This window comes from Balaenoptera borealis (assembly GCF_965194805.1).
Source record: "Balaenoptera borealis genome assembly, chromosome: 3".
NCBI lineage: Eukaryota > Metazoa > Chordata > Mammalia > Artiodactyla > Balaenopteridae > Balaenoptera > Balaenoptera borealis.
The window spans coordinates 121,113,341-121,140,920 of record NC_138866.1 but is presented as its reverse complement, the minus strand read 5'-3'; the positions used below and the strand labels follow the sequence as shown (position 1 = coordinate 121,140,920).

General features: G+C 53.4%; 1 protein-coding gene across 6 annotated transcripts; it reads left to right on the top strand.

Annotated features, from left to right (window-relative positions):
- The first annotated feature begins 10,991 nt into the window (after positions 1 to 10,991).
- INSYN1 (inhibitory synaptic factor 1) lies at positions 10,992 to 26,668 on the top strand. Of its 6 annotated transcripts, XM_082386924.1 has the most exons (5): positions 10,994 to 12,212; positions 12,635 to 13,341; positions 22,460 to 23,542; positions 24,791 to 24,850; positions 25,483 to 26,668. In XM_082386924.1, exons 2-3 carry the CDS (start codon positions 13,186 to 13,188, stop codon positions 23,165 to 23,167), a joined length of 864 nt encoding a protein of 287 aa, XP_082243050.1. In that variant the 5' UTR covers positions 10,994 to 12,212; positions 12,635 to 13,185; the 3' UTR covers positions 23,168 to 23,542; positions 24,791 to 24,850; positions 25,483 to 26,668. The 6 variants fall into 6 exon arrangements, with proteins under 6 accessions (XP_082243053.1, XP_082243050.1, XP_082243049.1 ...); XM_082386923.1 differs by having other exon boundaries at positions 24,794 to 26,668; XM_082386922.1 differs by having other exon boundaries at positions 24,791 to 26,668.
- The last annotated feature ends 912 nt before the right edge of the window (positions 26,669 to 27,580 follow it).

Genomic DNA, 27,580 nt, shown 5'->3' with positions numbered 1-27,580 from the left:
TATGGGGATTCCCTTGTGTGTTATTTGTTGTTTTTCCCTTGCTGCTTTTAATATGTTTTCTTTATATTTAATTTTTGACAGTTTGATTAATATGTGTCTTGGCGTGTTTCTCCTTGGGTTTATCCTGTATGGGACTCTCTGTGCTTCCTGGACTTGATTAACTATTTCCTTTCCCATATTAGGGAAGTTTTCAACTATAATCTCTTCAAATATTTTCTCAGTCCCTTTCTTTTTCTCTTCTTCTTCTGGGACCCCTATAATTCGAATGTTGGTGCGTTTAATGTTGTCCCAGAGGTCTCTGAGACTGTCCTCAGTTCTTTTCATTCTTTTTTCTTTATCCTGCTCTGCAGTAGTTATTTCCACCATTTTATCTTCCAGGTCACTTATCCTTTCTTCTGCCTCAGTTATTCTGCTATTGATCCCATCTAGAGTATTTTTAATTTCATTTATTGTGTTTTTCATCGTTGCTTGGTTCCTCTTTAGTTCTTCTACGTCCTTGTTAAATGTTTCTTGCATTTTGTCTATTCTATTTCCAAGATTTTGGATCATCCTTACTATCATTATTCTGAATTCTTTTTCAGGTAGACTACCTATTTCCTCTTCATTTGTTAGGTCTGGTGTGTTTTGACCCTGCTCCTTCATCTGCTGTGTGTTTTTCTGTTGTCTCATTTTGCTTATCTTACTGTGTTTGGGGTCTCCTTTTCACAGGCTGCAGGTTCGTAGTTCCCGTTGTTTTTGGTATCTGTCCCCAGTGGGTAAGGTTGGTTCAGTGGGTTGTGTAGGCTTCCTGGTGGAGGGGACTATTGCCTGTGTTCTGGTGGATGAGGTTGAATCTTGTCTTTCTGGTGGGCACGTCCACGTCTGGTGGTGTGTTTTGGGGTGTCTGTGGCCTTATGATTTTAGGCAGCCTCCCTGCTAATGGATGGGGCTGTGTTCCTGTCTTGCTAGTTGTTTGGCATAGGGTGTCCAGCCCTGTAGCTTGCTGGTCGTTGAGTGAAGCTGGGTCTTGATGTTGAGATGGAGATCTCTGAGAGATTTTTGCCGTTTGGTATTACGTGGAGCTGGTAGGTCTCTTGTGGACCAGTGTCCTGAAGTTGGCTCTCCCACCTCAGAGGCACAGCCCCGATGCCTGGCTGGAGCACCAAGAGCCTTTCATCCACACAGCTCAGAATATAAGGGAGAAAAAAATAGAAAGATAAAAAGAGGATAAAATAAAATAAAATAAAGCTATTATAATAAAAAATAAGAAAAAAATTATTGAGTAAATGTATTCAGAAAAAATTTTTTTTTAATTTTTAAAAATAGATTTATTAATTTTTTATAGTAAAAAATAAGAAAAAGATTTTTAAGAAAAAAATTTATTAAGAAAAAAAATTTTAATTTTTTAAAATAAAAAATATGAAAAAACTTATTAAAAATTTTTTTAATTTCTAAAAATAGAAAATACGGAAAAAATTATTAAGAAAGCATATATTAGGAAAAAAAATTTTTTTAAGTAAAAAAAAAAAAAAAAAAATGGACGGACCTAACCCTAGGACTGATGGTGAAAGCAAAGCTATACAAACAAAATCTCACCCAGAAGCATACACATATACACTCACAAAAAAAGGAAAAGGGGAAATTAATATATCCTGCTCCTAAAGTCCACCTTTTGAATTTGGGATGATTCGTTGTCTATTCAGGTATTCAACAGATGCAGGCACATCAAGTTGTTTGTGGAGCTTTAATCCGCTGCTTCTGAGGCTGCTGGGGGAGATTTCCCTTTCTCTTCTTTGTTCCTACAGCTCCCAGCGTTCAGCTTTGGATTTGGACCCGCCTCTGCATGTACGTTGCTTGAGGGCGTCCGTTCCCCGCCCAGACAGAACGGGGTTAAAGGAGCAGCTGCTTCGGGGGCTCTGGCTCACTCAGGCCGGGGGAGGGAGCGGTACGGAGGAGGCGGGGCGAGCCTGCGGCGTCAGAGGCGTCGTGACGTTGCAGCAGCCTGAGGCGCGCCGTGTGTTCTCCCGGGGAAGTTGTCCCCGGATCACGGTAGCCTGGCAGTGGCGAGTTGCACCGGCTCCCGGGAGGGACGGTGTGGAGAGTGACCTGGGCTCGCACACAGGCTTCTTGGTGACGGCAGCAGCAGCCTTAGCGTTTCCTACCAGTCTCTGGGGTCCGCGCTGATGGCCGCGGCTCGCGCCCGTCTCTGGGGTCCGCGCTGTTAGCCGCGGCTCGCGCCCGCCTCTGGAGTTCGTCTAGGCGGCGCTCTGAATCCCCTCTCCTTGCGCGCCGCGAAACAAAGAGGCAAGAAATAGTCTCTTGCCTCTTCGGCGGCTGCAGACCTCCTCTCCGGCTCCCTCCCGGCTCGCCGCGGCACGCCAACCCCTTCAGGCTGTGTTCACGCCGCCAACCCCAGTCTAGGCTCTTTTTCTTGTATTTTATACTTTTTGTCTTATTTCCTTTTGTGCTTCCCTCAATTATTGGCTCATTCTTTTTTTTTTTAGTAAAAGTTTCTTTTAAATGTTTAGGTTTCTTTAACTTAGGATGAAAATGAAAAGGAGGCTCAATCCATAGCTGAGCTGAAGAATGAAACTGGTGCTTGGCAGAAAGGCAGAGCTAGAAAAGAATTTGGGGGACTCATCAACAGAGAGTCAAACCCACAAGTGTACACAGTACTCCATCCCCACCACATGCCAGATGCTGAGCGAGAAGGCAGGGTCACAGGAACACGTAAGACAGCATGGCCTCTGCTTCAGAGGCTTAGCAGGGAGAAGGGTCATTGCACAAGCAGCTGGGATAAGGTGTGATCACTGCTTGGATAAAAGGAATGTGTGTATGTGTTTTGGGCCCCATGGCAGAGGCACCAAAACTAGTCTAAAAGGGTTTAAGATGAGACCTGCTACTGATAAGCTGTGTGACCTTAAGCAAGTTGCTTAACCACCCTGAACTTCCTCAGTTAGTATTTGCTGAGCATTTGTATTATAGTCAATAACATTCCCTATGTTCTAGTAGGGAATGCAGGTATGACATAATTACAAATAACAGGGGGTATGGGCTAATTTGAGGAAAGGTTCTGGGAAGACTTTCCTGAGGAGTAAAATTTCAGCCAGGGCCTCGAGGATGAGCAGGAATTAGCTGGGTGAAGAAGGGGTAAGAGCACCCCCAGGGTACAGGGAACAGCATGTGTGAAAGTCCAGAGGCACTGTGCGTCCAAGACACTGAAAGGAGGTCAGTGTAACTGAAGGGAAGAGAGTAATGGGAGGTGGGGAGAGAGGGGAGCTGAGAGCTACTGGCCAGACCACCCAGGGACTTGCTGATGTAGTGAGAATTTGGACTTTGGGAAAATGTGAAACACATGAGGGATTTTAAGCCGGGGAATGATATGTCAGACTCAAAGTTTTTTAAGATCCTTGTGGCTGCTGTGCAGCGAATACCTTAGAGAGGACCAGAGAGCACGTGGTAGAAGGTGGATTTCATTGTCTGATGGAAAGATGATGGATAACGGTGCTTCAGACAAAGAGGGTAGCAGCAGAGAATATTCAGATATCAGAAAATATTCAGGAGGCAGAATGAGAAAATAGAGGTGGATTCGACGTGGAGAGTGAGGAGAAGGTATGAAGGATAATTCCCAGAGTTTCTGTAAGGAGAGCTAAGATAGTGGACACAGGTGGAAGAATTGTTTAGGAAATATCCCGAGTTCAGTTTTGAATTTGATGGCCAACTGATGGCCCAGGAGCCAGGAGGATCTACAAGTCTGGAACTTGGAGAGAATCGAGCTGGAGATGCTTATTTGGAATGGGAGCTATACAGGTGGTAACTGCAACCACAAGAGGGGGGTACGACAGAGTGGGAAGAGACAGGGGTGAGAATGAAAAGGACACAGAACTGAGCCCTGAGCAACTCCAGTGTTCAAAGACAGGCAGGGTGGAAAGCTGGCAGAGGAAGCTGAGGGCTAGCGGTGAAAATGCAGCCAGCAGAGATCCAGGAAGGCACGGCGTCCTTGCAGCCCAGGGAAGAGAAAAGAGGTTGTGACTGAACCAATGCAGTGGGAAGACAAGTCAGATCCAGATTGCGGACTGAGCATCTTGGAGGTCACTGGTGACCTCCGCATTTAAAGTTTTGTTAAGGGAAGAGTGGAGGTAGACTCCAGAATGCAAAGGGAGGCGGAATGAATGAGAGCTACAGGAGGACAGGCAGGGAATGGGGGCAACTCTTGGGGCCAGTCTGGCTGTGAAAGAGAAGAGATGAGACAGCACCTGGAGAGGGAAGTGGGATCTCACTTTTAAGACGGGAGAGTTTAGAGAGCAAGTTCAAATACTGATGGAAAGGAACCGGAGGGTGGGGGGGGGGATTGACCTGACCAGAGAGTGAAGAGTAAAGGATAAAGGCCAGCATAAGAACCCCCAGAAGGCAGGAGGGGTGCTAACACCACCGTTCTCCCATGCTGTTGGCAGACCAATTGGGGATTTTTGTGTGAAAGTACTCTGAAAAATATCATTTTCCTGGAATACTCCAACATCCCATTTTTAGAAGAGGAAGAAGAGGCACAGAGAGGGTATGTGATTGGTCTAAGTCACACAGCAGGGCGCGGCTTACGGGTCTTTCCTGAGGAGAGCAGGATGGAGTGTTAGAGGTTCAGGGGAGGTGTGTGAAGGCTCAGCATGTGTGTTGGGGGGCCGCCTGAGCTGTGTGCCATGCCCCTTCTCTCCAGCTTTTCCCATCTCAGGTCACCTTAAAATATTTTGTTTAATAAAAATGTAAAACAACTAAGTACTTTAGAGATTTAAATTCAAAAGCGTACCTTGAGAACTGACTATAGCAGACTCTGCTGGACACCAAGGGCATGGAGGTGTCTGCTCTCCAGTAGTTCATGGTCTAGTGGGAGGGAGTCAGGCTCACAATGACAAAGTAATGTGGCAAGTGCTGGACTTGCTGGGGATGAGGGCTCTTTGGTGGCACAGAGCGGGGGACCTCACACTCTGGAGAATATTTCAGGAGGGAGTAGAAGTTGGCCTGGAGGAGAAGGGTGAGAAAGGAAGCATTCCAGGCAAAGAGGAGAGGAAGTGTAAGGAGGGTAGTGAGGCAAAAGCTGCAAGTAGCTCAGCCTGGCAGAAGCATCAGGAGCAAGAGGTGATAGAGAGGAGCTTGGAGAGACAGACAAGGGCAAGCTCGTGAAAAGATGTGAATGCCAAACTAAGGGGACCGGACTCGCCTTGTAGGGATGAGGAGCCATGGAGGGTCATAAACAGGTAGATCCAAAAGCCAGTACCAGCAACAGTGGACTCCGCAGGGTAAGTCTAAGGGTTGGCATATCCATTAGTTGGCCGTCAGCTGATGCAGGGGCCCATGGGTGCAAGAAAGGACCTGGTCATCAGTAGAGAGACAAAGAAACCCGTCTACATGAGGGTAGAATCCACAGGACTTAGTGACTAACTGGATGTGGGAGAGTGAGAGTCTACAGTGATCTCAACTCTCTGGCTTGCATGGGGCGGGTGGAGAGTGGTGTCATTCTCTGAGATGGGAAAGATAAAAGGGGACACATTCTGGGGGAAAAACAATGGGTTCTGACTTGGGCGCACTGAGTTTGAGGTGCACGCAGGACGGCCTCATGGAAATGTCCAATGGGCAGTTGGCAATATGAGCTGAAGGTCTGGAAAGGTCTCACGTGGAAATAGCAAACTGGAAGGCAAGAACTTCTAGGGAGTGTGAAAGAGCTCCCTTGGCGAAGGTGTATGGAGTGAGAAGAGAGTCTGAGGATCCCACGGATCACCAACACTTAAGAGACCAGAGGGAGAAGACACTAAGCCAACTGAGAAGCAGTCCTCGGAGAAGTAGGAAGAGAATTCGGAGAAATGAGACATGATGCCATGGAGGAGAGGGTGCCGGGAAGTAGGACGAGCCCCCACAGGGTCGAGTACCACAAAGCCATCGCCTTTGGCAGAGGAGGAAAAGTGTCCGCTGGTCTTAGCAAGATCAGGGTCTTGCTCGGTGAGGGTGATTTCAGCCATGCAATGCCAACCGCCACCAGGTTACAAGGTTTGAGGGTGATGAGGTGTGAGGAAGAGGAAGCAGCCAGTGTAGAAAGCTCTGAGAACCTTTCCTGAGCTGAGGAGATTACGGTGGGCAGGATGATGATAGAAATGTCCCCAGACGTGGCTTCCCCAATGTGAGCCCCACCATTATCCAGACACAGAAGGACTTATGACACCTAGTTGTTCTGAAATGGCCTTTCCTGGGGGACTCAGATACGGACTCTCCTTGACTCGGGGACTTCCTCATGAAAAGTTTGTCTATAGAGTTATACACTCATCCCACCTTTGTGTTCAGAAAATTTCCTGAAGCCACAAATATCAATAATAATAGCTAATTTTTATTGAACACCTACTAAGCCCTGTGCTGAACATGGTACATGGACTGCTTTATTTAGTCTTCAAGACAATTCTCAGGAAGGGATTTACAGAGAAGGGAAACTGAGGCTTGGAAGATTTAGTGAGTCACACGGTTAGCGGAAAAGCTAGCTTATGAGCCAGATCCTTCCAACTCCACTGCCTAAGTGCTAGCTGCTCTATTATCTCTGTCTTCTCTCTCTCTCAAGCCTGAACACACTCACTCTGGCCCTGGCACAGCCTCCCTCATGCCAGGACCCACTCCTTCTGAGAATCCAGCTTACAGATTGAATCTTTGTTCCCTCCTGAGCTGCAGGCCAATCTCAGTCCCGCCCAATCCACCACAATCGAGTGCAGGCTAATAAAAACAGCTACTAGCTCCTGCCTCCCCTACCCTCACCTTGGGGACTATGTTTGGTGCTTCTTGTTCCTTATCTCATTCCATCCTCAAGGCAACCCTGTGCAGTCACTATTATTTTGCCTATTTTACAGATAAGGAACCTCAAATTCAGAGAGGGCAAGTAACTTGCCCAAGATCACACAGCTACTGAATGGCAGAGCTGGGACACAAATCCAAGCCTGCCTGATGCAGTATCCTCCCAAATACCCTACCTCCCTTCCATGGCCACAGGGCAGCAGCTCCCAACCCTCTAGCTTCAGGAACGTTGGACATCCCACCCCATCTGGGAACCCAATCATTTAGTCAATCATCTATTCATTTAGTATTCCCTGAGTGTATTTGTCAGGCTCCTATTTGTTGCATGAGACAAGAACCCAACCAAACAAGCTGGAGCAATAAAGGAACGTATTGGCTCTTACAGATGGATAGGATGTTATTGCAGCTCCCAGGACTAAAAGAAGGACTGCAGGAACAAAGGCCATGAGAGCCCAAATTGGGACTCTCAGCAATGCTGCTATCATGCTCTCTAAATTCCCCTCCCCTCTGTTGCCTTGCCTGGGTCCAACTTTTAGTGGGAAAGATGACTTGTTTGCAGCCTTGGGACTACAGCATCAAGCTTTGTGTCCCAGTAGAAAGAAGGCTTCCTTCTCCGCATCCACATATCAATCCCAGGGAAAGAGTCTGATTGGCCCTGCTTGGGAATGTGCTCACCCCTTGGACCAATCACTGGTGCTGGAAAATGGGGTTCTGTGATTGGTGAAGTCTGGGTCACATGCCTACCTGCTGGCAATGGGATAGGGATGGATGGGAACAGTGGGCACTTTAACAGACAGCCCACCAGGACTATGTGACAACAGGGAGGAATTTCCCAAAGGAAAGGGATGCAGGAAGTGGGATGATGGAAAACAGGCCAAAGTAAAAGTCACTAGCTGTCACAGTCCACTCCACTCCACTGGTCCATGTGAGAGACAAGGGCAGACACCATCCTGGGAGTTCACAGCCTCACAAGGAAATAAGGCTTACAAACACAAAGCCATTAAAAAGAGTCTATAGCAGCTACCATCTATGGAGTACCTACCAGGTCCCAGGCATTGGGCCAAGTACTTCCATGTGCTCACAATGACCCTGGAAAGTAGGTACTATTATCATCTCTATTTTTCTGAGTCAAAGAGACAGTAGAAAACAACTTTTTTTTTCCTTTTTGGCAAAACAGCCAAAACAGGAAAAAATAAAAATGTTTATGGGCTCCTTATCCCTGTTCAGAGAGGTTAAGTGACTTGCCCAAGGTCACACAGCTAGCACATTAAATGAATACCCTGGGAAACATTTGGTTAAGGTCCAAAAGAGTACTTCTGTTCCTCCCTATTGACTGAAGGGCTAGGGAAAGCTGTCTGGAGGTGGAGGGTAGATCTAAGCAGAGATCTGAAGGATGGGATATCTGGGCAGGTGGCCAGGGAGGCTGGGGGGAAGGGAGAATGGGTCAAGCTGTGAATACTAAGGAAGGTGAGCCCGAGTACCCCCTCTCCCTGTGGCAGCCTTTGAGGATTTACAGACAGACCCCTTCTCCTGAGACTCCTCTTCTCCAGCCTTCCCTGACCAGCCTAACTCTTCTTCACAGGACATACACACCAGTCCTCCCTTTCCCCACACATACCTCCTCCATTGTGGCTGCCCTCCTGTGGACATACCCAGTGAAATGGGGTCCTAGACATAGTTTGATCCACACAGAGGACAGAAGAAATGTCACCTCTCTTCTTCTAAACACCATACTTCTATTAACACAACCCGAGATCAATTAGGTATTAAGTAGTCACATCCCATCCTTTCAAACTGAGTTCACTGTCTCCTAACACTCCCAAGTTGAAATATATCTCCCCTATCCTGGACGTGGGCAGATGGTTCCATGGACCTAAGATAAGAAACTCATTTTGTTTTCTCAGGCACAGTCCATTTTTTATTTTGGCAATCTACTAACATCATAGCTTCCATGAAAGTGATTGGTGGGACTGTATGATTCCACTTATATGAGGTATCTAAACTGGTCAAACTCATAGAGACAAAAAGTAGAATGGTACTAGTTGCTAGGGGGTGGGGGGAGGGGGATGGAGAGTTAATGTTTAATGGGCACAGAATTTCAGTTTTGCAAGATGAAAAGAGTTCTGGAGATGGATGGTGGTGATGGTTGCCTAACAACATGAATGCACTTAATGCCACTGAACTGTACACTAGGAGAACAAGTGAAACCGTTAGTACCCATGACACATCACCATCCCTGAAATTCAAGCCCCCTGTGGGTCAACCTCAAACCACCATCCAGCCCCACCTCCCTTGACCCTTCATCTGCCTCTAGTTCAAGATCTTTACTCCCTTGTCATCTGAACTTTTGACAATGTCACCTATACTCACTAATTCCTATTTCTCACCAACCACTCAGCCCTCAGTGCCCAACAACCTGCCTCCTCCCACCTTCTCCCCACCAAAAAAAAAACCCCAAAACCAAAAAAAACAAAAAACAAAAAACCCTGCCCCTGCCACACCACCACTGGCTTCCTAATACCAGGACAATAGATACTTTCCATTCCTTTTCTCACAGCTGCTCTCTGCAGCCTTTGACACTGTGGAGCACTTGCTTCCTCCAAATCCTCTCCTCCTGAGTCTGCATGATGCCCACTCTCCTGGTTCTTCTACTTCCCTGACCACTCCAGCTCCATCTTTCTCAGGGACTATTTTCCAAGTCTCCAGCCTGACCTACTGCTTTTGTTACTGGTCTACACAGGCTTCCTGGTTAATTTCAGCCCCCTCTAATGATGATTAAAAAAAAAAAATACTCTCAAGCCCAGGCATAGATCGTATACTCAACTGTCTTCAGAATATCTCCACCTGTCCCAAATTAGATGCCTCATCTTCACCCCAGACCTGTTCTTCTAAGTCAGTGGGTAGCACAACCATCTACCTAGTCTCTCAAGCTATAAGCAGAGGCATCCTGGACTCCCACTCCCTCTCCAAGTTCAACCGGTCTCCAAGTCCTCCCATGTTCTACTAAATTATTTCTCAAAACATTGCCTCCTCTCCATCCCTACTGCCATGCAGGCCCCTCCTCTCTCAGCTCGATTTTTGTAATAGCCTCCTAACTGGTCTCCTGCCAGTGTCCTTGCCCCCAGATCCATCACCCTCAAAGCCCCAGAGGGATCTCCTGAGAGGTGAGCAGGACCGGGTTCCTCCCTAACACCATAGCTTCCCTCTACCTCAGGATAAAACCCAAGCTTCTAACCATGGCCTCTGGGTCTCTCAGGATCTGGTCTTCCTCAAATCCACTTTCCACAGATCTGTCAAAATGGTTATCTCTAAAAGGCCACAGTTGGTTCAACCCCCCCCCCCCCCCCGCTCCCCCTCACTTCTGCTTCTGAGCCTCTGCTCTCACCCTCCTCCCTGCCTGGAATGCTCACCGACACGTCCCCCACACTGACAGTCACCTGGGTAACTCCTACTTCTCCTTTGAGATTCAGCTCAGGGCTTGTCTCAAGGAGAGCTTGCCAGCCCCTGGCCTGGGTTGCTCCCACCCTCCCCCTCCCCTACCATTGCTCCTGGAACTTGCCTTTGCCCTGCATTTACCGCCCCTGAGTTTACTCAGGAGTGTCCTCACAAGCTGTGAGCTTCCTGAAGTGTTGCTTTTCCTTCTTGAGACGCCAGAGTCTAGCGTGGGGTCTGGTACACGGAAGGTGCTGAATAAATGTTGAGTAAATGGATGAATAACTGAACAAAGTGACCTGTGTCTAATGCATTCCTGTCATCTGCAGAATCTCCAACTCCAGCCCCATCCAGCCCAGAGCCTGGCACACAGTAGGTGCTCAGTAAAGGCTGTCAGTATTCTATTTTCTTAATGAATCTGACTTCAGGCAACGTCTGGGAGTAGTTTGAGGTATGATGGGGGAAGGGGGAGGGCCTGGATGCGGGCAATTTAGCCAAAAGGGAAGCCCGGGGCGCACCGCAGTGGGGGAAGGGGCTTTTGGAAAGGTAGGAAGGAACTGAGTAAGCCCCTAACCCGCTGCCCCTCCGCGCCCCGAGGTCAACAGGAGTGGGCCCGGGTGAGCCCGCCTCCAGCCCCGCAAGCGCTGGACGTTTCCCAGCCCCCGGGGTGGCGAGACCCCCCGGCTCGCGCGGTCGGTGCTCGGCGCTGGGAGGCGTGTGTGTCGCTTTAAAAGCTCCCTCCCGGCGCGCGGGGCCGGCCCCTTCCCTGACAGCGCCGAGGCGAGAGGAGCCGAGCAAGCTGGGCGGCCTTTGAGGGAGCTAGCGCCCGCCCGGGCGGCCAGTCCGGCGGGGGGCGGTGGGGCGGGCCGGGGGCGGCCGGGGCGCGGGCGGCGCGGCGCTCGGGAAGCGGGCCCAGGCCCGTGGAGCCCGGCGGGGCAGGGCGGGGCGAGGCGGCCGAAGGAGGCCCAGCCCGACCCGGCGCCCGGTGGCCCCACCGGCACAACCGGGCGCCCGGGGGCTGGCCAGGCTGCTAGCCGAGGGCCAGCGGGCGGGAGGCGGCGGAGCGGAGCGGAGGCTGCGAGCCCCGTGCGCCCCGGCCCGCCGGGCCCGCCGCGCGCTCCCTCCCCTCGTCTCTCCTCGCCTCGCCTCCTCCTCTTGCTCTTCTCGCCTCCTCTCCTCCGCCCGGCGCCGCTCCCGCCCGCGCCCGGCCGCCAGACCCAGCCCGGCCGGGCCCCCTGCCCCGCGCTCCCTCGGCCCGGCCCGGCGGGGACCTGGTCCCCGCGGCCAACACCGCCCCTCCCCCCGGGGCCCGGCGATTCCGGACCTTTCCGACCGTGGACTGAGCCGCGGGAGCGTTGTCGCCCCCGGAGGACCCCGGGGCTAGGCTGAGCAGACCCTCGCGGCCGCTCCGGACGCCGCAGGTGCCGGAGCGCGGTCATTCGGGGTCCGGGCTGAGCGCGCCCCGGGCGCCCACGGGTGCCAGCTCACTCCGGGCAGGGCAGGGCAGACCCCGGCGGAGCCCGGAGCCGGCCGATCTGGACTGGACAGAGCGAATTCAGGACGGTGCCGAGCCCCGGGAATGCCGGGCGTGGGCTGAAGGGATCCCGGCGCCCTCCGATCCCTCAGACTTTGGCTTGCGTGCTGGGACCGGACCGGCGTCGCCTCGGTCACCCTGTGCCCGGTTCACCTGTGGCCTCAGAGCCCCGGACCCGCCGGACCCTTGCTCATTCCCCACCAGAGCCCGGCGGGGGTTGGGAGAGATATTTCCTGGCCTCTTCTTTGGAGCGTGGAGGCCCCGCCCCCTCCCACCGTCCAGATGTCTCCAGTGGCGGCTCTGAGGACCTCCTTGAGGCCAAGGGCCGAAGGGTCCAGAGAGAGAAGCCCGCCCTAGGGAGCCTTGGGGGCCCCCCAACCTCGCCTTGGGACTTGGCCCCCGACGCTGCGCGGAAGGAAGGCCGGTGCCCCCACTGCCCCCCTTGGTGAGTCCGGGAGCAGAGCGGGGGTTCTCACGGAAGGCGGGGCAGGGGAAGGGAAGGTCCAGCCGGGAACGAGGGCACCCCGGGGGCACTGGGAGGGAGGATGGATGTCTGAAGAGGCCCTCCAGTGAACCAGCGGGGCCAGGCCTGACTGGGGTTGGGGGGCGTTGGGGAGAGCCAGGGCAGGGTGCCCCATCGCAGGCTGAGGACTTCAGCTTCTAAAGCAGGGGCTTCTGTTTTCCCTTTAGTGGAGGGGCTGTGCTATAGAGCATCTGCCTCCATCATCCTTCCCTACAAAAAAATAAATAAATAAAACCAAATCCCCAGCGAGGAAAGGTGCAGGCTGGGGTGAGGAGGAAGGCAGCAGCATTGCCGGCGGGTGCTGCAACCTGGGAGGGCTGACGCCAGGCTCGCTCTCTCTGCAGGGGGCTGCCCTCCTCCAATCCAGCTCCCTTCCCAGAGCCACCCACATCTGGAGCCCCCTTCACATCTGGAAGACCCCAGCCACCATCCCTCTGCAGGTGTCAGTTGCATCTCGAGACCTCTGCCTTTGCAATTTCCTAGGAGTTGTGAGGGGATTACTGCTGCCTTCCGCCCATCCCAAGGGCATCTCTTACCCTTAGTCCCTGCAGAGTCATCCCCCTGCCTCTGTGTCCAGCTCAGCATACCCACAGGCACTTCAAGTCCTAGAGGCCACTCCTGAGACCCAAGGCCCCTCCCCCTGCTCTCCTGTGTCCTCACCTTGACCCCCTTGGTCAGACTCTGTCTCCCTCTGGGTGTCCCATTCCCCACCCAGAGGTAGAGGAGGCGGGGTGGCAGGGGGCAGGGGCTGGGTGAGGGCCACCCAGGGCCAGGGTGGGCTAGGGGGCCGTTAAGATGTGGAGTTCTGCCCGGCTGAGGGGGGCTCCGTGGAGGCAGACGCAGCGTGTGCCCGGCTGGGGGGAGTATGGGCAGGCCTGCGGCCACGTGGTAAAGGATGAACATTCGGGGCACCCCGGACCTCGGGCAGCCCAGTGACGACCCCAGCAGTGGTGGCGAGCGGGAGCGGATTCGACAACGCATGAAGATGGTCATTGGGCAGCTGGAGGACATACTGCGGGAGCTCAAGGAGGTGGCCAAGGAGCTAAGGGAGGTAAGTAAGGGGCCAGGCAGCCCCTAGACCGGTTTTCCTGGGCCTGGCCCAGGAAACGTACTCACATGTATGTGTTTAAGTGTGTGTGTGTGTGTGTGTGCGCTCAAAGCTGTGCGCACCTGGGTCACTCTGCTGGGTACTTCCTTCTCCTTGTTCTTCTTTCCCCAAATCTGCTTCGCTGACGATCTCACTGTACCCCAGGGCTGGAGGGGCCTCAGTGATCCTGAGACTGCTTGGGTAGCATGTTGTGGGCCCATGGTTCAGAGCTGCAAGGTGGCCAGTAAGGACTGAATCCCACAACATCCTCTTAGTGGAAGACATTCTTCTGGGACCCAAGCTGACCTTTGACCCCACCATCTGCCTCCCAGACTCTGACTGGCTTATAAGTGGCCCTGGGAGAGGGTGGATGGCTCTACTGAGGCAGTCCCTGCTGCTCAAGGCCCAGCTCAGAGCATTCCCCAGAGATCACACAGATACTTAGAACCCTTGATCCTGGAAAAATTAAAGCCAGCTATGTCTTCCCTGCCCTGAGGTGGGAATGGGTCTAGGGCGCTGCTAGTGGGTATCAGTACATTGGCAGGGGCAGGAATCTCCTCTGAAGGGATGCATCCCCGTCCCACAGTTCTGAATGTTTTTTGCCAAGGCTGAAAAGTCAGCGAGAGATCCTGGGATATGTGTCCCTCTCTGTCTCTCTAAGCGGAGCCCGGTTTAATTACTGCTTCCCACATCACCAGGGTAATGAGGTACACATGTCCTCAGCCCTGCCCCCTGGGCTGTGTTCGAGCCCAAAATGCATGACCAGCGTTCTGAGCCACTGGCCTAAATTTGCCTGCTGGGTGCCATTATGCCAGCCAGGTGGGCTTTAGCCAAATTTTAACTCCTTGTAACCAGGGTCCCTGCAGAGATGGCAGGAAGAGTGATTGAACTGGAGTTATGGGCTTGAGCTCTCCCCAGCCAGCTGTGTGGGGAAGATGGGGGCGCTAGGAAGGCTGGGGAAAGGGGGTGATGGTGGACCAAATCCTGACTGGGAAAGTGGCATTCTAGCCTGGCCTGAGAGCCAAGGAGCAGAGCGTGTTGGAAGGGAGTCATGTTCGGAGTAGAGGGGGTTGTGGAAATGCTGGGACAGAAGCAGGGGTTGGGCAGGGCAGCCCCTCTGCCCAGAGCCAGCCTCATGGAGGAGCGTACTAGGAAGTCCTTTCTCAGGAGGTTGGAATGGCTATTGCTGCAGGTAGAGAGAAGTGTGGTGCTTCTTCCCATGGACTGGGCTGGCCATGGTCTGGACTGAACATCTTTGAGAATACAGTTTGGAGGTCAAAGGCCAGATGCCCCTGAGCAACCCCTCCTCTCCCAACCTCATTGGTCCAGAGGACTACAGTCCCCTCTTTGACTCTCCCCACCCCCATCTTATTTCAGATGCTCTGCGGTTCTATCAGGACCATGGGAACTGTCCAAAGTCTCAGTCTCGGGCAGGGGCATGGGACCTATGCCCCAGCAAGCCTGCCCAGAAAGAGCCAGGATTGACTCTAAGCCTGGGAGGCAGCTTCAATAAGCTCAGAGCCTACTCCCAACTGAGCATCTTCCAGGCACCTGCCACCCCTCCCCGAATAACCATCCAGACCTTGAAGGCATCTCACAGGTCATCCAGACCATCCCTGTTTGTTTGCTGTTGAAGAAAATGAGGCCAGAGAGGGATAGGGGCTTGTCCAAGGTCACACAGCCTACCAGTGGCAGAACTAAGCCTAGAACTCAGGTTCCTGCTGCCTACTCTGGGGCTTCAGCAGGTGGGCTAATTGATATCTTTGCATTTTGACAGGGGTCTTCTAGAGGTGATAGCTTATGCTCATGCTGTGATGCTCTGAGGAGCACCCTTTAGGGGTGAGGCAGGGAGCTCAGAAGTGCTCGGATTCATTTGCAGATCTTTTACATGTCCCTTCCCAGCACACACACTCACCTACTCCCATGTCTCGAACAGCAGAGCTTCAGATTCCCAGGATTTGCAGCCTAGAGACCTGAGCTAGGACAGGGAGAGATGAGTCCCCTCCCCCCACACACCCTGTAGGCCATGTGCCTCCACCCAAGACTTTGGCAGGTTGCTACGGCAACCAGAGTCTACCCCGTATGCCACTGCCTGCCCGCTGCCAATGGCACCCAGCTGGGAGGGGGCACCAGGCCTCAGAGCTCCCCCATCCCCCAGGCAGGGTCTGGACATGGGGTGATGGGCAGAGGAAGTGTTGTAGAAGGCAGGTGAGGCTCTGGGAAGCCCAGACAGAATAGATGCCATAACTGACTTCCTGTTGGATGGGATTTGTCAGGAATGCGGTTACTGAGTGGGGGGCGCCAAGCTCTGGTTTGGAATAAAGGGTTTCAGTCCCCCTGCTCCCTGGAACCTGCGATCTTGGTCCTCCACGGGGGCCGTAAACCTGGATCTGTCAGGCGCTCCTTCTCAGTAGCTTAGTATGGCATTTTCCCTTGGGGGTGTGGATGGGCCCAAGGTCGAGAGGGTGGCAGACACTTTTCCCTCATCACACCCCACTCTCCGGGCAGTACCAGCTCAGGGCTCACCAATGGGGTTCTCATGCCAGGTGGGCAGAGCACTTGGATGTGAAGACAAGATTCACATGCAAGACTGCTGGGGAGTAGCACAGGATGCTTGATGAAGGAGCAAGGCCAGCAGAGAGGAAGGGCTTAGCTGTGTCCCCTTCTGTCATTCTCCTCTCTCTGCTGCTCCCTTCCCCAGCCCCAGACACCACTGATCATGGCAGGCTCTCCTTACCCTCTTGAGCACACAGCCTGAAGTTCGTAGAAAGACAAGGGACACCAGTGCACTCCCTTCCCAGGCCCCTGAGCCTCAGTCTGCTCATCTCTGAGATGGGGATATGATCATTCTCACCTCAGTGTGATCTTAGGGTTTCATCAGGGTTTGGCATACGGTACGGGGGCCAACACCTACTCGCACCCCTAAAGGATTTGGAGTTTCCTGTCCCATACCTCCCCTACCCTTCCAAACCCCTGCTGTATCTCTGCCATTGGCCTCCCAGGCGATGAGGAACAAGTTCTGTCCCATGAATGGGAAAAGTAGTTCAATGGACTAAGCGAGGTGAGGAATGTAAATGCTTTGAAAGCTAAAATTGTGCTGCAGAGGGATATGACGGTCAATCATTAATTAGCCCTCATCTCTCCTAGGTTCCCCAACACTCCAGAATGCCAGGCCAATCCCAGCAGACTCTCTAAGCTCCTCAGATTTCTGTGGATCTTAATTTGGAGACACAGCACAGCCTACGGGCTAAGAGCATGGGCTCCACAGCCAGATGTCTCTGGTTCAAATCCAAGATCTGCCCCCTACCTAGCTGTGTGAACTTGGGAAAATTTCTTTACCTTTCTGTGCTTCTGTTTTCCCATGTAAATGAGGATAACAAATTTTACACTCCCCACCCCACCCCCCAGCCCCAGGGTTGTTGTGAGAATTAAATGTGATATTAGATATAAAGTACTTAGCACAGTGATGGGCACAAAACTCACTCCATATCTGTTAGATATTATTAATGAAATATTCTAGCACTGGCCAGCTCCTCACTCCATGTATGGCTTTGTTCTTTCGGAGTCACATCAGCTTCTTAGCCATCATCAGGGAGGTCAAAGCCAGGACCCTGACCTCCTGGCTGGCACCATTTAGTACCTCCTGCAGTAGGCAGTCCCATCCTCTTGCAGCAAGGAAAGGGAATAGAGAGTGACAGTGATATGGGGATATGAAGGGTGTTTCCAATAAGTTGGCTTTTGAACAGAGAACCAAAGGAAGTGAGGGTGGTATTTAGGGGATGAGCCTTCCTGGCAGTGGAAACAGCCTGTGCAAAGATCCTGGGGAAGAAATGGGCTCTGCGTGTTCAGGATCAGCAAGGAAGCCAGTGCAGCTGAAGTGGAGTGAACTAGGAGGAGAAAAGCAGGAAGTCAAAGAGGGAGCAGGGAATCAGATTACACAGAGCCCTTGCAGGCCACGGTATGGAATTTGGATTTTGTCCTCAGTGAGAATCCCACATGCTCTCCAGGAATCTCCTGGTTGTGTTTCGGGGTGGGAGTCTGCCTCCCCGCTGCTCTCCCTGTTTCCTATCAACTGGGAGCCCCCAAGGCCAGGGATAAGGGGCTTGCCTTTGGTCTCTTGGATGTTGAGCTTACCTTGAGCAGGTTACTTGGCCTCTTCCTCCTTGGTTGCCCCCTCCCCAAGATATCACTCAGCATGGGGGCTCAAAACTGTCTCTTGTGTTGATCGCCGGTGTCTCTCACATCATCACTGACTCTTGGGTAGGACATAACTTAAGGGCACAGTTGCCCACCTAGGTCCGAACACCTCAGGAGGATGGAGGGGTGGGCACAAACATTTCACAGCCAGGGGTGGTGGTGGAGGATCCCCCCACCCAATTTTCATAGGGAGCAGGCCCGGTGGTGATTGTGCGGTCACCTCGGCAAGGCGCTGCGTATGAGGTGGCAAGGAAAGCCAAGGGCCGTTCAGGCATGAGATAAATGTGGCCCAGCCAGGAAGCAGCTGGAGCACGAGAGGCTGGGGACCACAGAGCTGTGCCAAAGTGGGTCAGCTCCATCACCCGCAGCTCAGCAAGAATTGTGCGGATTTTTTCCTATTATTTTTTTTTTCTCACCTTCCTTTCCTCCCTTTTCCCTTTGCGTTCTCCTCCTCCAGACAGATTCAAGAAGCTCCCCGGCCAATTATGCCAACTTGCAGGATGAAAATCATGAATCACGGTCAACTCGCTCCCTGCCACCCCTTCCCCAACTCCACAGCCCTCCAGGAAGACAATAAATAACGTAATCAAGAATTAAAAAATAATCAGTGGTCATAAATAATGCAGAATCCCCAGTTATGTAACCAGCTGCCCAGGGAGCTGAGAGGGAGGGAAGGAGGTAGCAGCTTGTCAAGGGAGTTGAAGGGGCCAGAGGTGAAGGGGGAGGAGATAAACACGTTCTGGGGCTCCCTGGGTCCTCAGTCCTGGGGCCTTAGGGAACACAGACGTGCTTTCTTTGGAGAGGGGTTTACCCACGGCTGGAGGGCCGGCTAGGGCGGGCAGTGTTGGGGTGTCCAGGCCTGTGGAACTTTTCTCAAAAAAGAAGCCCCAAGTGGTTTTCTTAAGCCCTCTGTCTCAGCTCATCCACTCATTCAAAAGCTATATTTGTAGAGAATGTGCCAATCCCTGTGCCAAACTGGGGATGCAATGGTGGGCAAGACAGATCCAGTCCTGCCCTTCATGGGGCTTCCTGTCTAGTGAGGAGAGAGACATCAACCACCTTATAACATCTGCACACAAAATGGGTAGCAGTGGTAACTACTGGAAAATAAGGAGAGGTGCAGGGTACTTTCAGAGCCTTTCACAGGGAACCTGTCCTCAGCTGGGGGTCAGGGAAGACTTCCTTATGGAAGTGAGAGGGAATGAGTGGGAAAGAAAGGAGACATTCCAGGTGAGGCCCAGAGGCACAAGTGAGCTCGGTGGAGTGAACTGGGCAGGTGAGGGGGCAGGCCTGGCAGGGAGGAGGCTGCTTGCTGGAGAGAACAGGACCTGTGACCAGATTTGCTATGGGGCTGTGTTTGGGAGGCTCAGGAGTTTGGGGAGCCGTGAAGTGCTGGAAGCAGAGAGGGGATGTGTTCCTGCCGGCTGATTAGGAAGTTCCCTGGATGCAGCAGGAGCTGGTCAGGAAGCTGCTGTCAGTGGGGAGACTGGATGGGTGCAGTGTTCAGGGGGGGCAGCTGAGGCTGTGACCAGGACAGAGGTTGTAGACACCCTTGGGACAGGGCCTGGGGCCCCCAGCAGGTTTTGTCCCAGCCCTTAGCCCTGCCCCTCCTCTCTAGTGTTCACTCTTGCTCCCTGTAGAGCAGGTGATTCCCGTTCTTAACCCCTGACTTGCAGTCTCAGCTCAGTTCCTAGTCCCCGTGAGCAAGCACAAGGAGAAGGGTGGTCTCAGCGGTGTCTCCAGTCCCTCCTGGCTTCAAGGTTCTATGGTTCTGTGATTTCTGTGGTTCCATTCTCTCTCTCCCCCTCTCTTTCCTTTTGTGTATATAATTATTTCCCTGCACTCCAAGACAATCCCAAATTACATGTAGGCAAAATGATTATTAAATCTCAGAGAGAAATCATAGATTTCAAGACAGCCAAAGCAGAGAGGTAGGTAGCCTGGGGCCTGCCCTATTCCTGCCCTCCTAACTGGCCCCATGAAATGAGGCACCAGGGATGGGCAGCAGGGTCTGTGGACTGACCCGGGCCCTGCATACAATCTGGGTCCCCAGGCCCGGTTGCAGAGCCCAGGTTCTTAAGTGCTTGGCTGTGCAGACTCTGCAGTTTAAAGCACATTCCTATCTATTGAATCCCCAACGTCTGGCGAGTAGAGGTGCGTCCTCCTATTTTACAGGGGAGGAAATGAGACGTGGAGAGGGAAATCACCTGCCTCTCAAGCCTCTTAGCCAAGATGGGGCAGACTTGGGACTTGAGCCCAGACCTCCCTCCCTTCCTTCCCTCCACTCTCCCAGGATGGAAACAGAGAGGGGCATTCTAATGGAGAAGGGGAAGGGCCTGAACGTGAAGGCCTCCTGAGCAGATGGCCGGCAAGGGCTTCTTGGGCGGGAAGAGTGTCCAGGCCTGAGGCTCTAGGGCTCCTGCTCTGTGGACCCTGCATCTTCCTCACAGGGGATTAGGAGCCCAGCTTCGGGGCCTGGCCTGGCCACAGGCAACACTGTGAGTTCACAGCTGAGTCATTTAACTCCAGATTCCTACCATCATCCTCCCACCCTCAGACAGCAGCAGACTCTCGGCAGCTTTGCTTGATCAGCGGAGTCTAATTAGTGAGCGTGGCTGTCCCAGGGGCACAGGGCCTCTCCCCAGGGCGGCCATGCCCTGGGGTGCTATTTTTCACCGGCTTAAATCCCCTGTCCCCTAGGCCGGTGGTCCTCAAAGTCTGTTTCTGCACCAACAGCGGCAGCAGCAGCATCACCTGGAAGCTTGTTAGACACGCACCTCTTGAGCCCCACTGGGACCTACTGAATCGGAGACTCTGGGGAGTTGATGCGCACGCGGGTTTGAGAGCCCCTACTCTAGGCCAGGGCTCCCACCAGCTCTCAGGTGGGGCTTGGGTTAAGCAAGGGTTTCAGGGGGATGCGAGCTTCTCTGAAGTGGGGGAGTCATTCTAGGGTGGGGGACTGGGGTGGTCAGACTGGAGGGTAGAGCCCTATCCCCATTGCCTGTCCAAGCCCAGAGATCACGGCAGCACCTCAGCCATGTGCAGTGTTGCAGGGCCGGCGGAGGTGGGAATCTCAGGTCCCCGGTGACTGGTGCCTCTGGCACATCATCCATAAACTCAGGAGATGATGATCTCATGGGTGGAAAGCCTGACACATAGTAGGTGCTCAGAGATGGGAGATGATGTCACTTTTACCACCAGTGCCCCCACGAAGCCCTTTTACTGCCTTCTCATTGTTCCTCAGGAAGCTCTGGTGAGGTTGGCAGGCCTGAGATTATCATACCCACTTGGTGGTGAGTGAAGTTGAAGTCCAGAGAGGTTATGTGAGTTACTCAAAGACACACAGAACATTTGACGTCTAAGCCGAATCAGGAACCCAGGTGTCTTGACTCCCCCAGCTCTTCCATAGGCCTCAGCCGAGTGTTCCTTCCATCCCTGGTCTGGGCCTGTGGGAAGTGGGCATCCCTAGGCATTGACACCCCAAAACAGCTTCTCAAGTCACTCCTCTAAATACAGAGTCCTAGAATCTCAGAGATGGAAGGAAGCTTGGAGATAAACTAGTCACCCAACTCCCCATTTACAGATTGAGAAACTGAGACCTAGAGAGGGAAAACGACTGACCAGGTTGCCAGCGTCAGAGCTCCCGACTCCTGACGCAGTAGACGTCTCACTGAGCCAGACTCCTCCTGACCCATCATCTTTGCCCTTGCTTTCCACTTGCACTTTGAGGCACTCACCACCCCCACTCCTTGCTGAACACCTAGCACATCCCTGGACAGCAGTCATCTTCAGTAAATGTTTGTTGAATTAAGGACTTCATTAGTTAATGAATTAACTGACCTCTCTGACCCCAGGGAAAGAGCACTGGAGAGGGCTGGGAGCTAGCTCCTGGGCCTGATGACTCACTGCCTATGTCTTTGTCTCTGGGTCTCTTGGTTCCTCCGCTTTGCTTTTGTTGTTGTTGTTCTACTGGTTTGGATTTTGGCCTGAATCTCCCCTCCTCCCCTTGCTCTGTCCTCTCCCTGTGTTTGACTGGGTCTCCCTTTCTCCCTCACTGTCTTCATTGCCGATGTCTGTGCTGACAGTGGCCTAGGCAAGGGTTGTCCTGAGGCAGGGCCTCCTGCATGAAACAGGGCTTCACCTCATGCGGGGCAGGTGGGTGCAGTGACCTCTGTAGCCCCTGAGGGCACTTAACCAGCAGTTCTGGGCCCAGGATGGATGGTTTTCTTATTGCTTACCAAATAATGCTTACTTTATCCCTTCCCCATCAAACCAGGATTGATCTTCACTCATCAAGAGGCAGGGAAGGGGAGGAAGAAGGAGGCTGCAGGGCTATGTAGGGGTGGGGTGGTGGAGACCCATGGGGGGCACTCGCTGACCCACTGCAGGGGCTGGTCCAGGATGCTTCAGAAAGCCTGGGCAGGGTCTTCTTTGCAGTTTCCATGTATCATTTCCTCTCCAAGGGTGGGTGGGCTGCTCATCCTACCACTGTGTGGCCTTGCTGGAGTCTCTCAGCCCTTTTTAAATGGCCCCCTGTCAACCAAAGGAAGATCAAGCTCTGAGCACCAGGGCTGCCCCCCAGAACAGCAGCTGGCTTTGGGGCAGAGGGGCGTGTGAATGGATGGGGTGCAGGGCTGGAAGGCATCATCCCCCTTCCCCCAAAGGCACTGAGGAGTGGAACCAGGGGAATGGCCGGAACCAGCTCTGTCCACCCTGGTCCAGTTTGGGCCCTCAACAGGGCAAACAAACCTGTGACCTCAAGTCCAGTCGTGTCCTGTAGGGTCATCAGCCGGGGGGTGTAGTAGGGTGGGACGGGGCACACTCACACCTAGGTGATGCTGGCCGCTGCCTGGGCCCTCTCACTCCTCTCCCCTTCCCCGGCCAGGTGGTGAGCCAGATCGATAAGCTAACCTCGGACTTCGACTTCGAACTGGAGCCAGATGACTGGACCACAGCCACCGTGAGCAGCACCTCCAGCAGCGACAAGGCGGGCGTGGGCGGCCCCTTTGACCTGGGCCACCTGGACTTTATGACAGCTGACATCCTCTCGGATAGCTGGGAGTTCTGCTCCTTCCTGGACGTCTCCACCCCCTCAGACTCCGTGGACGGCCCCGAGTCGACCCGGCCGGGGGCTGGCCCTGACTACCGGCTCATGAATGGCGGCATGCCCATCCCCAACGGGCCCCGGGTGGAGACCCCGGACTCCTCCAGCGAGGAGGCCTTCAGCGCTGGCCCTGTGAAGGGCCAGCTGCCCCAGCGGACCCCGGGCACGCGGGAGAGGGTGCGGTTCAGCGACAAAGTGCTCTACCATGCTCTGTGCTGTGACGACGAGGAGGGGGACGGCGAGGAGGAGGTGGGCCTGTCCCCGGAGCCTCCCCACACAGAGGCCCACGCGGGCCCCCTCAAGCCCTCCCCGGCTCCCTACAAGCCGAGGCGCTCTCCACTGACTGGCCGCCGCTCAGGCCCCACCTTGGCCCCCGAGCAGACCCGAAGGGTCACAAGAAACAGCAGCACCCAAACGGTGTCAGACAAGAGCACTCAGACGGTGCTGCCCTACATGGCCACCAGACAGAAAGCCAAGGGGAAAAACTAGGGGCCGGGGAGGGAGCTGGGGGGCGGTGGGCACGTAGAGCTATAAATATATATATATATATTTAAACAAACGCAGTCATAATAAAATTTTAAAATGCTAAGGATCCGGCCCCACAGGCCCCAAAGCTTTCACAGAGCTCATCGTAGACACAGAGATGCCTACTCACCTCTTAGGTCTCAGGAAGTGTGTCCAGAACTACCCTCCCTTCCTTCTCATGGCAGGGCTCCTGAAGAGGGTGTCCAAAAGTGTGTAGGTGAGGCGGGGGAGGTCTTACCTGGGACTCCTCTTGCAGACCCCAGAGCACGGTGGTGGAGTCTGGCTGCCGGCCTGGGCCTTGTCCTGGAGGGGATTCGTGAGTAGGAGGCAGGCAGGCAGGTGAGTAGGAGCAGTGTCCAAGCCCAGGGCTAACGGTTGGTGTAATTTGGAGGAGACTGCAGGACCGAGGGCCTGGGGGTGGCATCACCCCAGCTGGGCCCAGGATCACTCACATCCCCGTGCCTTTTACTCTGAGGCTGACTTCTGCCTCTGCTTCCCAAAGGCAAACTTACCTGGATATATACAGTCCCACCCTCCTCCCGTCTCAGGGTTGTCCAGCACATAAGAGAAGGAACAAGCTCCTCCCAGGCGCGGGCCTCCATGCTGGGAAGCTGGGCTTCCACAGACCCTGGAGGGCCAGGCTGGACTGGGCCGAGATCTGTTTGGAGAGCCTAGACCACTCCTGATCCTTTCAGCTCCCATGCTCAGCCTTGACCTCTAGGGATCAAAGACTCAGGGCAGAATCTCAGTCAGCCCCTGCTTAGCCCTGAGCAGACCTGAGGTCCACATGAGAAAGCAGGCAGCCACCGCCGTGGGGCTGTGAACCAGAGCCATAGACAGGCTCCCGGCCCCCTTCACCAGGCAGGCAGCCCTGGAGAGGAGTCCAGTGGCCCTACTCTGTCCCTGCTTCTCCACACTGGGACCCTGAGCCCAGCTTAGCAGGTCTTGAATGACACCAACAGAGACAAGATGGGAGCCTAGAGGTAACAACAGGGCTTCATCCGGGCCGTGGCCGACACAGGGACAGCATCTGAGTATTCTTGGGATAATAACCACAGTCATTGCTCACATTTATTGAGCAGGTCCCTATGCGACTACTATGCCGAGGTCGTTTTACAGCATTATCTCATTTAATCTTCACGATAACCCAACAAGATAGGAACTATCAATATCCCCATTTTTCACGAGAAGACTGAGGTTCAGAGAGGTTAAGTAACTGGTCCAAAGTCACAGAGCCTGTGCCACTCTGCCCACCATGAGCATGTGGTTTCCAGGTTATACCTGGCTCTTCTATCAGCAGTGTGACCTTGAGCAAATCCATTTGCCTCTCTGAGCCTATCTACCTCATCTATAAAATAGGTCTGATAGTCTTCGCCTACCTCATTGGGGGCTATGGGGCTTTGACAAAATGGGGAATGTGAAAGCAGTTGGTAAGCACCAAAGCACTGGACATGCATTGTGATCAGCGCAACCCAACCCAGATTCCAGTGTTTTCCAGGTGGGGAGTCCTGAGTGGAGTGGGCAAAGAAGCCACTCCCATCGAATGGGAGCTGTCCCTGGGTCACTGCTTCACTTTGTCCCCCACAGCAGCTTGAGTTCCGGAGATCGTGGCAGCTTGCTTCACTGCTCTTCGCTCAGATCAGGGAGGTAAGGACACCACTCCCTGGGAACCCCCCTGCTGCACATGGGGGCCCAGGAGGGCCTGACCGGCAACATGGCAGCACCTACTGCCCCTGCCTGAGGGGCCAGAGGAGGCGCTGTTCAGTTGCAGCAGTGCAGGAGCTAGAGATTGTGCAGGCCAGTCGAGCAGATGCTGGGGATGCTATCAGGATGAGATGGGCCAGACCTAGGGCGCATGCTTTGCAGTGTTGGAATCTCCCCTCAGCCTAGGGGTTAAAGTCAAAGCCCTAAAGATGTGAGCCAAGGTGCAGCCTCCAGGGTGGAAATCCAGGGGTGTGGTGGACCGTGGCTAGCTCTCCCCAGCCCAGGCCTGAGAGCCAGGGGTCTGAGCTCCTTTATCAGCCCCAGGAAGTTCTCAGGCAGTTGGGGCTGATCAATGATGGGACCCTGGCTCACAGGATAAATGCCAGGGGCCCAGGGCCAGCTGGGTTCTGCCCTATCTGACAGTGAGGAGGGAGCAATCCAGGGCAGCCCCACCCCACCCAGGTATGGGCACACCTAGCTCTGAAGGAAGACATCCAGTTCTACCTCCAACTCTTGATTTTCTTTTCCAATGGCAAGATTGGTTTTAGCCTTACAGTTTTTCATCTTTACAACAGGGAAAAGAAACCTACAGAATAGTATCCATTTCACCAAGGAAGAAACAGACCCAGAGCCAGGGATCTCTGACAGAGCCCTGGGTAAGGCATTGTCCTTTCCTGGTAGCCCCCTCTCCACCCCCCACTCTGGCTCTCTGTGATTGCATGTGGTCGTGGCTAACATCCATCAGTTAGCCAGACCTGTTCCCTGGTCCACCACCTGACTACTTGCCCCAAATAGGGCAGAGGTGTGAGGGTGTCCTGGAAGAGGGGAAAGTGGGTATTTGTTCTGGAAGGCCCCCCAAATTACTGGTCTTCCTTCATAATTATGCCACATCCAGTCCAGGCCTCGCTGACAGTGGAGTGTGATCCCCGTGGCTTTCTTATGACTTGAAATGCAGAACGTGGCCACCTAGGGAAAGAACTAGGACAGTCAGCGTTGTTGAGCCACTGAACCTGCTGCTTCTGAGTAGTGAGCTTCCCGTCCTTGAGCAGACGCTGCCATCCCTGAGACCTTCCCCTCGATATTCCTGCTTCTCCGGGCACAGTCCCTCCCTGCTCTTCCCCACCTCCGCACCTTTGCTGGTTTCTGAGTTTCCTTACCCAGAATGTCCCATCAGATCTCCCTCTTTCCAAGAGGTCTTATTTCACTGATCACCTCCTGTGCGCTCGGGCTTGTGCTGGCCGGTGCTGTGGAGGAGACAGAGGGAGGTAAGCGCTTGTGACACAAGAGTGAGACAAGAGTCTGTAGTTACAGCTCACGTTCATCGAGCACGTGCTATGCACTGGGTGTTGCTCTAAACATGTGCCTCATCTCGTTTATTCCTCACAGCAAATATGAGATAAGCACTTTTATTTATGCCTGTTTTCCAGATGAGGCAACTGAGGCTCTGAGAAGTTAAATAATTTGCCTAAGGGCACAGGATGGGTTATGGCACTGGGATTCAACCTCGAAGTCAATGACTCAGCACTCGAACATCTGCTGCAGTCAAAATCCGTGGTGGAGTCAGTGCTCTGGTCTCTGGGGGTGAGGGAGGGGCCTGGTGCTCTAAGAGCCAGGTGGGCCTGGGGCTGTTGGAAGCAGGAAACCTGTGAATGCCATTCAGTCTTTGGAGAGCTTGGCTACTGTTAACCTGAATGTCACAGCCCTTGACACAGAGCCTGGAACCAAACGGATTATGAGTTCAATAAATGTTTGTTGAATGAATGAATGAGCCCCATTTGCAGAGGGGATCCATTGTGCATTCATTCAATCAGCTTTTATTGCAGACTTCCTACATACCAGATCTCATGTTGCTTGTGCACACACATACACACAATGCTCTGTGAGGGTCTGGTCTGGTGTGGCTGGGGGTTGGGCAAAGTCAAAACGGAAGGGTGTGGGGTTTCAGTGCTGAGAAGCCCACAGGCATTGGGTCCAGCCTGTGATCCCTGAGAAAGGAACCTGAAGCTTGAGGCAGGAGACCAGCTTAGTGAGGAGACAGCTCTGGGACATGTCCTTGTGGGTGCAGGGGTCCTCAGCCTGATGCCACTTTAATGGGGCGGGCACATTGCAGTGCCCCAATGTCTGAGAATAAGACACTGTCTCCATTTTACAGGCAAGGGACAGAGGATCTAGTCTACAGAAGTAGTCTGACGAAACCAAGGGGCAGAAAGAGGGGCAAACTATTCAGAGGCCCCAGCACCATCCCCCACCCTTACAGACAAAGCGAGGCTCTGTCAAGAGAAGGAAAAAAGGGCAGGGAGGAAGCTGGGAATTCAAGGCAGGCCCAGCCTTCCACCTCTGCCCCTCCTGAGTTCCCTTTCTCTGTCCCAACCCCTCCCTCCCCCCACCTACCTCCCATCCTCCAGCTGCGGCTTGTATAAGAAACCTGACATTTATCAACCACCTAGTACATGCTGGGCACTGTGCTGCATCTCTTAACTAACACTAAATGACAGATTTAGTTGTGCCTGGCGCATAATAGGTTGCTCAATAATTATTTATTAAATAAACGGATGAACGACGATCCTTATTTTACAGGTGAGGGAGCTGATGAACAAATAAGGAATTTGTTCAAAGTTGCACGGTAGGAAATTGGTGGAGCTGGGGATTTACCATTGCTGTTATTATTTACAC

Excerpts from the sequence above, each read along its gene's own strand:
- INSYN1 (XM_082386923.1), top strand. The coding sequence starts at position 13,186 with ATGAACATTCGGGGCACCCCGGACCTCGGGCAGCCCAGTGACGACCCC. Across the intron at positions 13,342-22,459 it reads TGGCCAAGGAGCTAAGGGAG|GTGGTGAGCCAGATCGATAA; the intron begins GTAAGTAAGGGG and ends TTCCCCGGCCAG.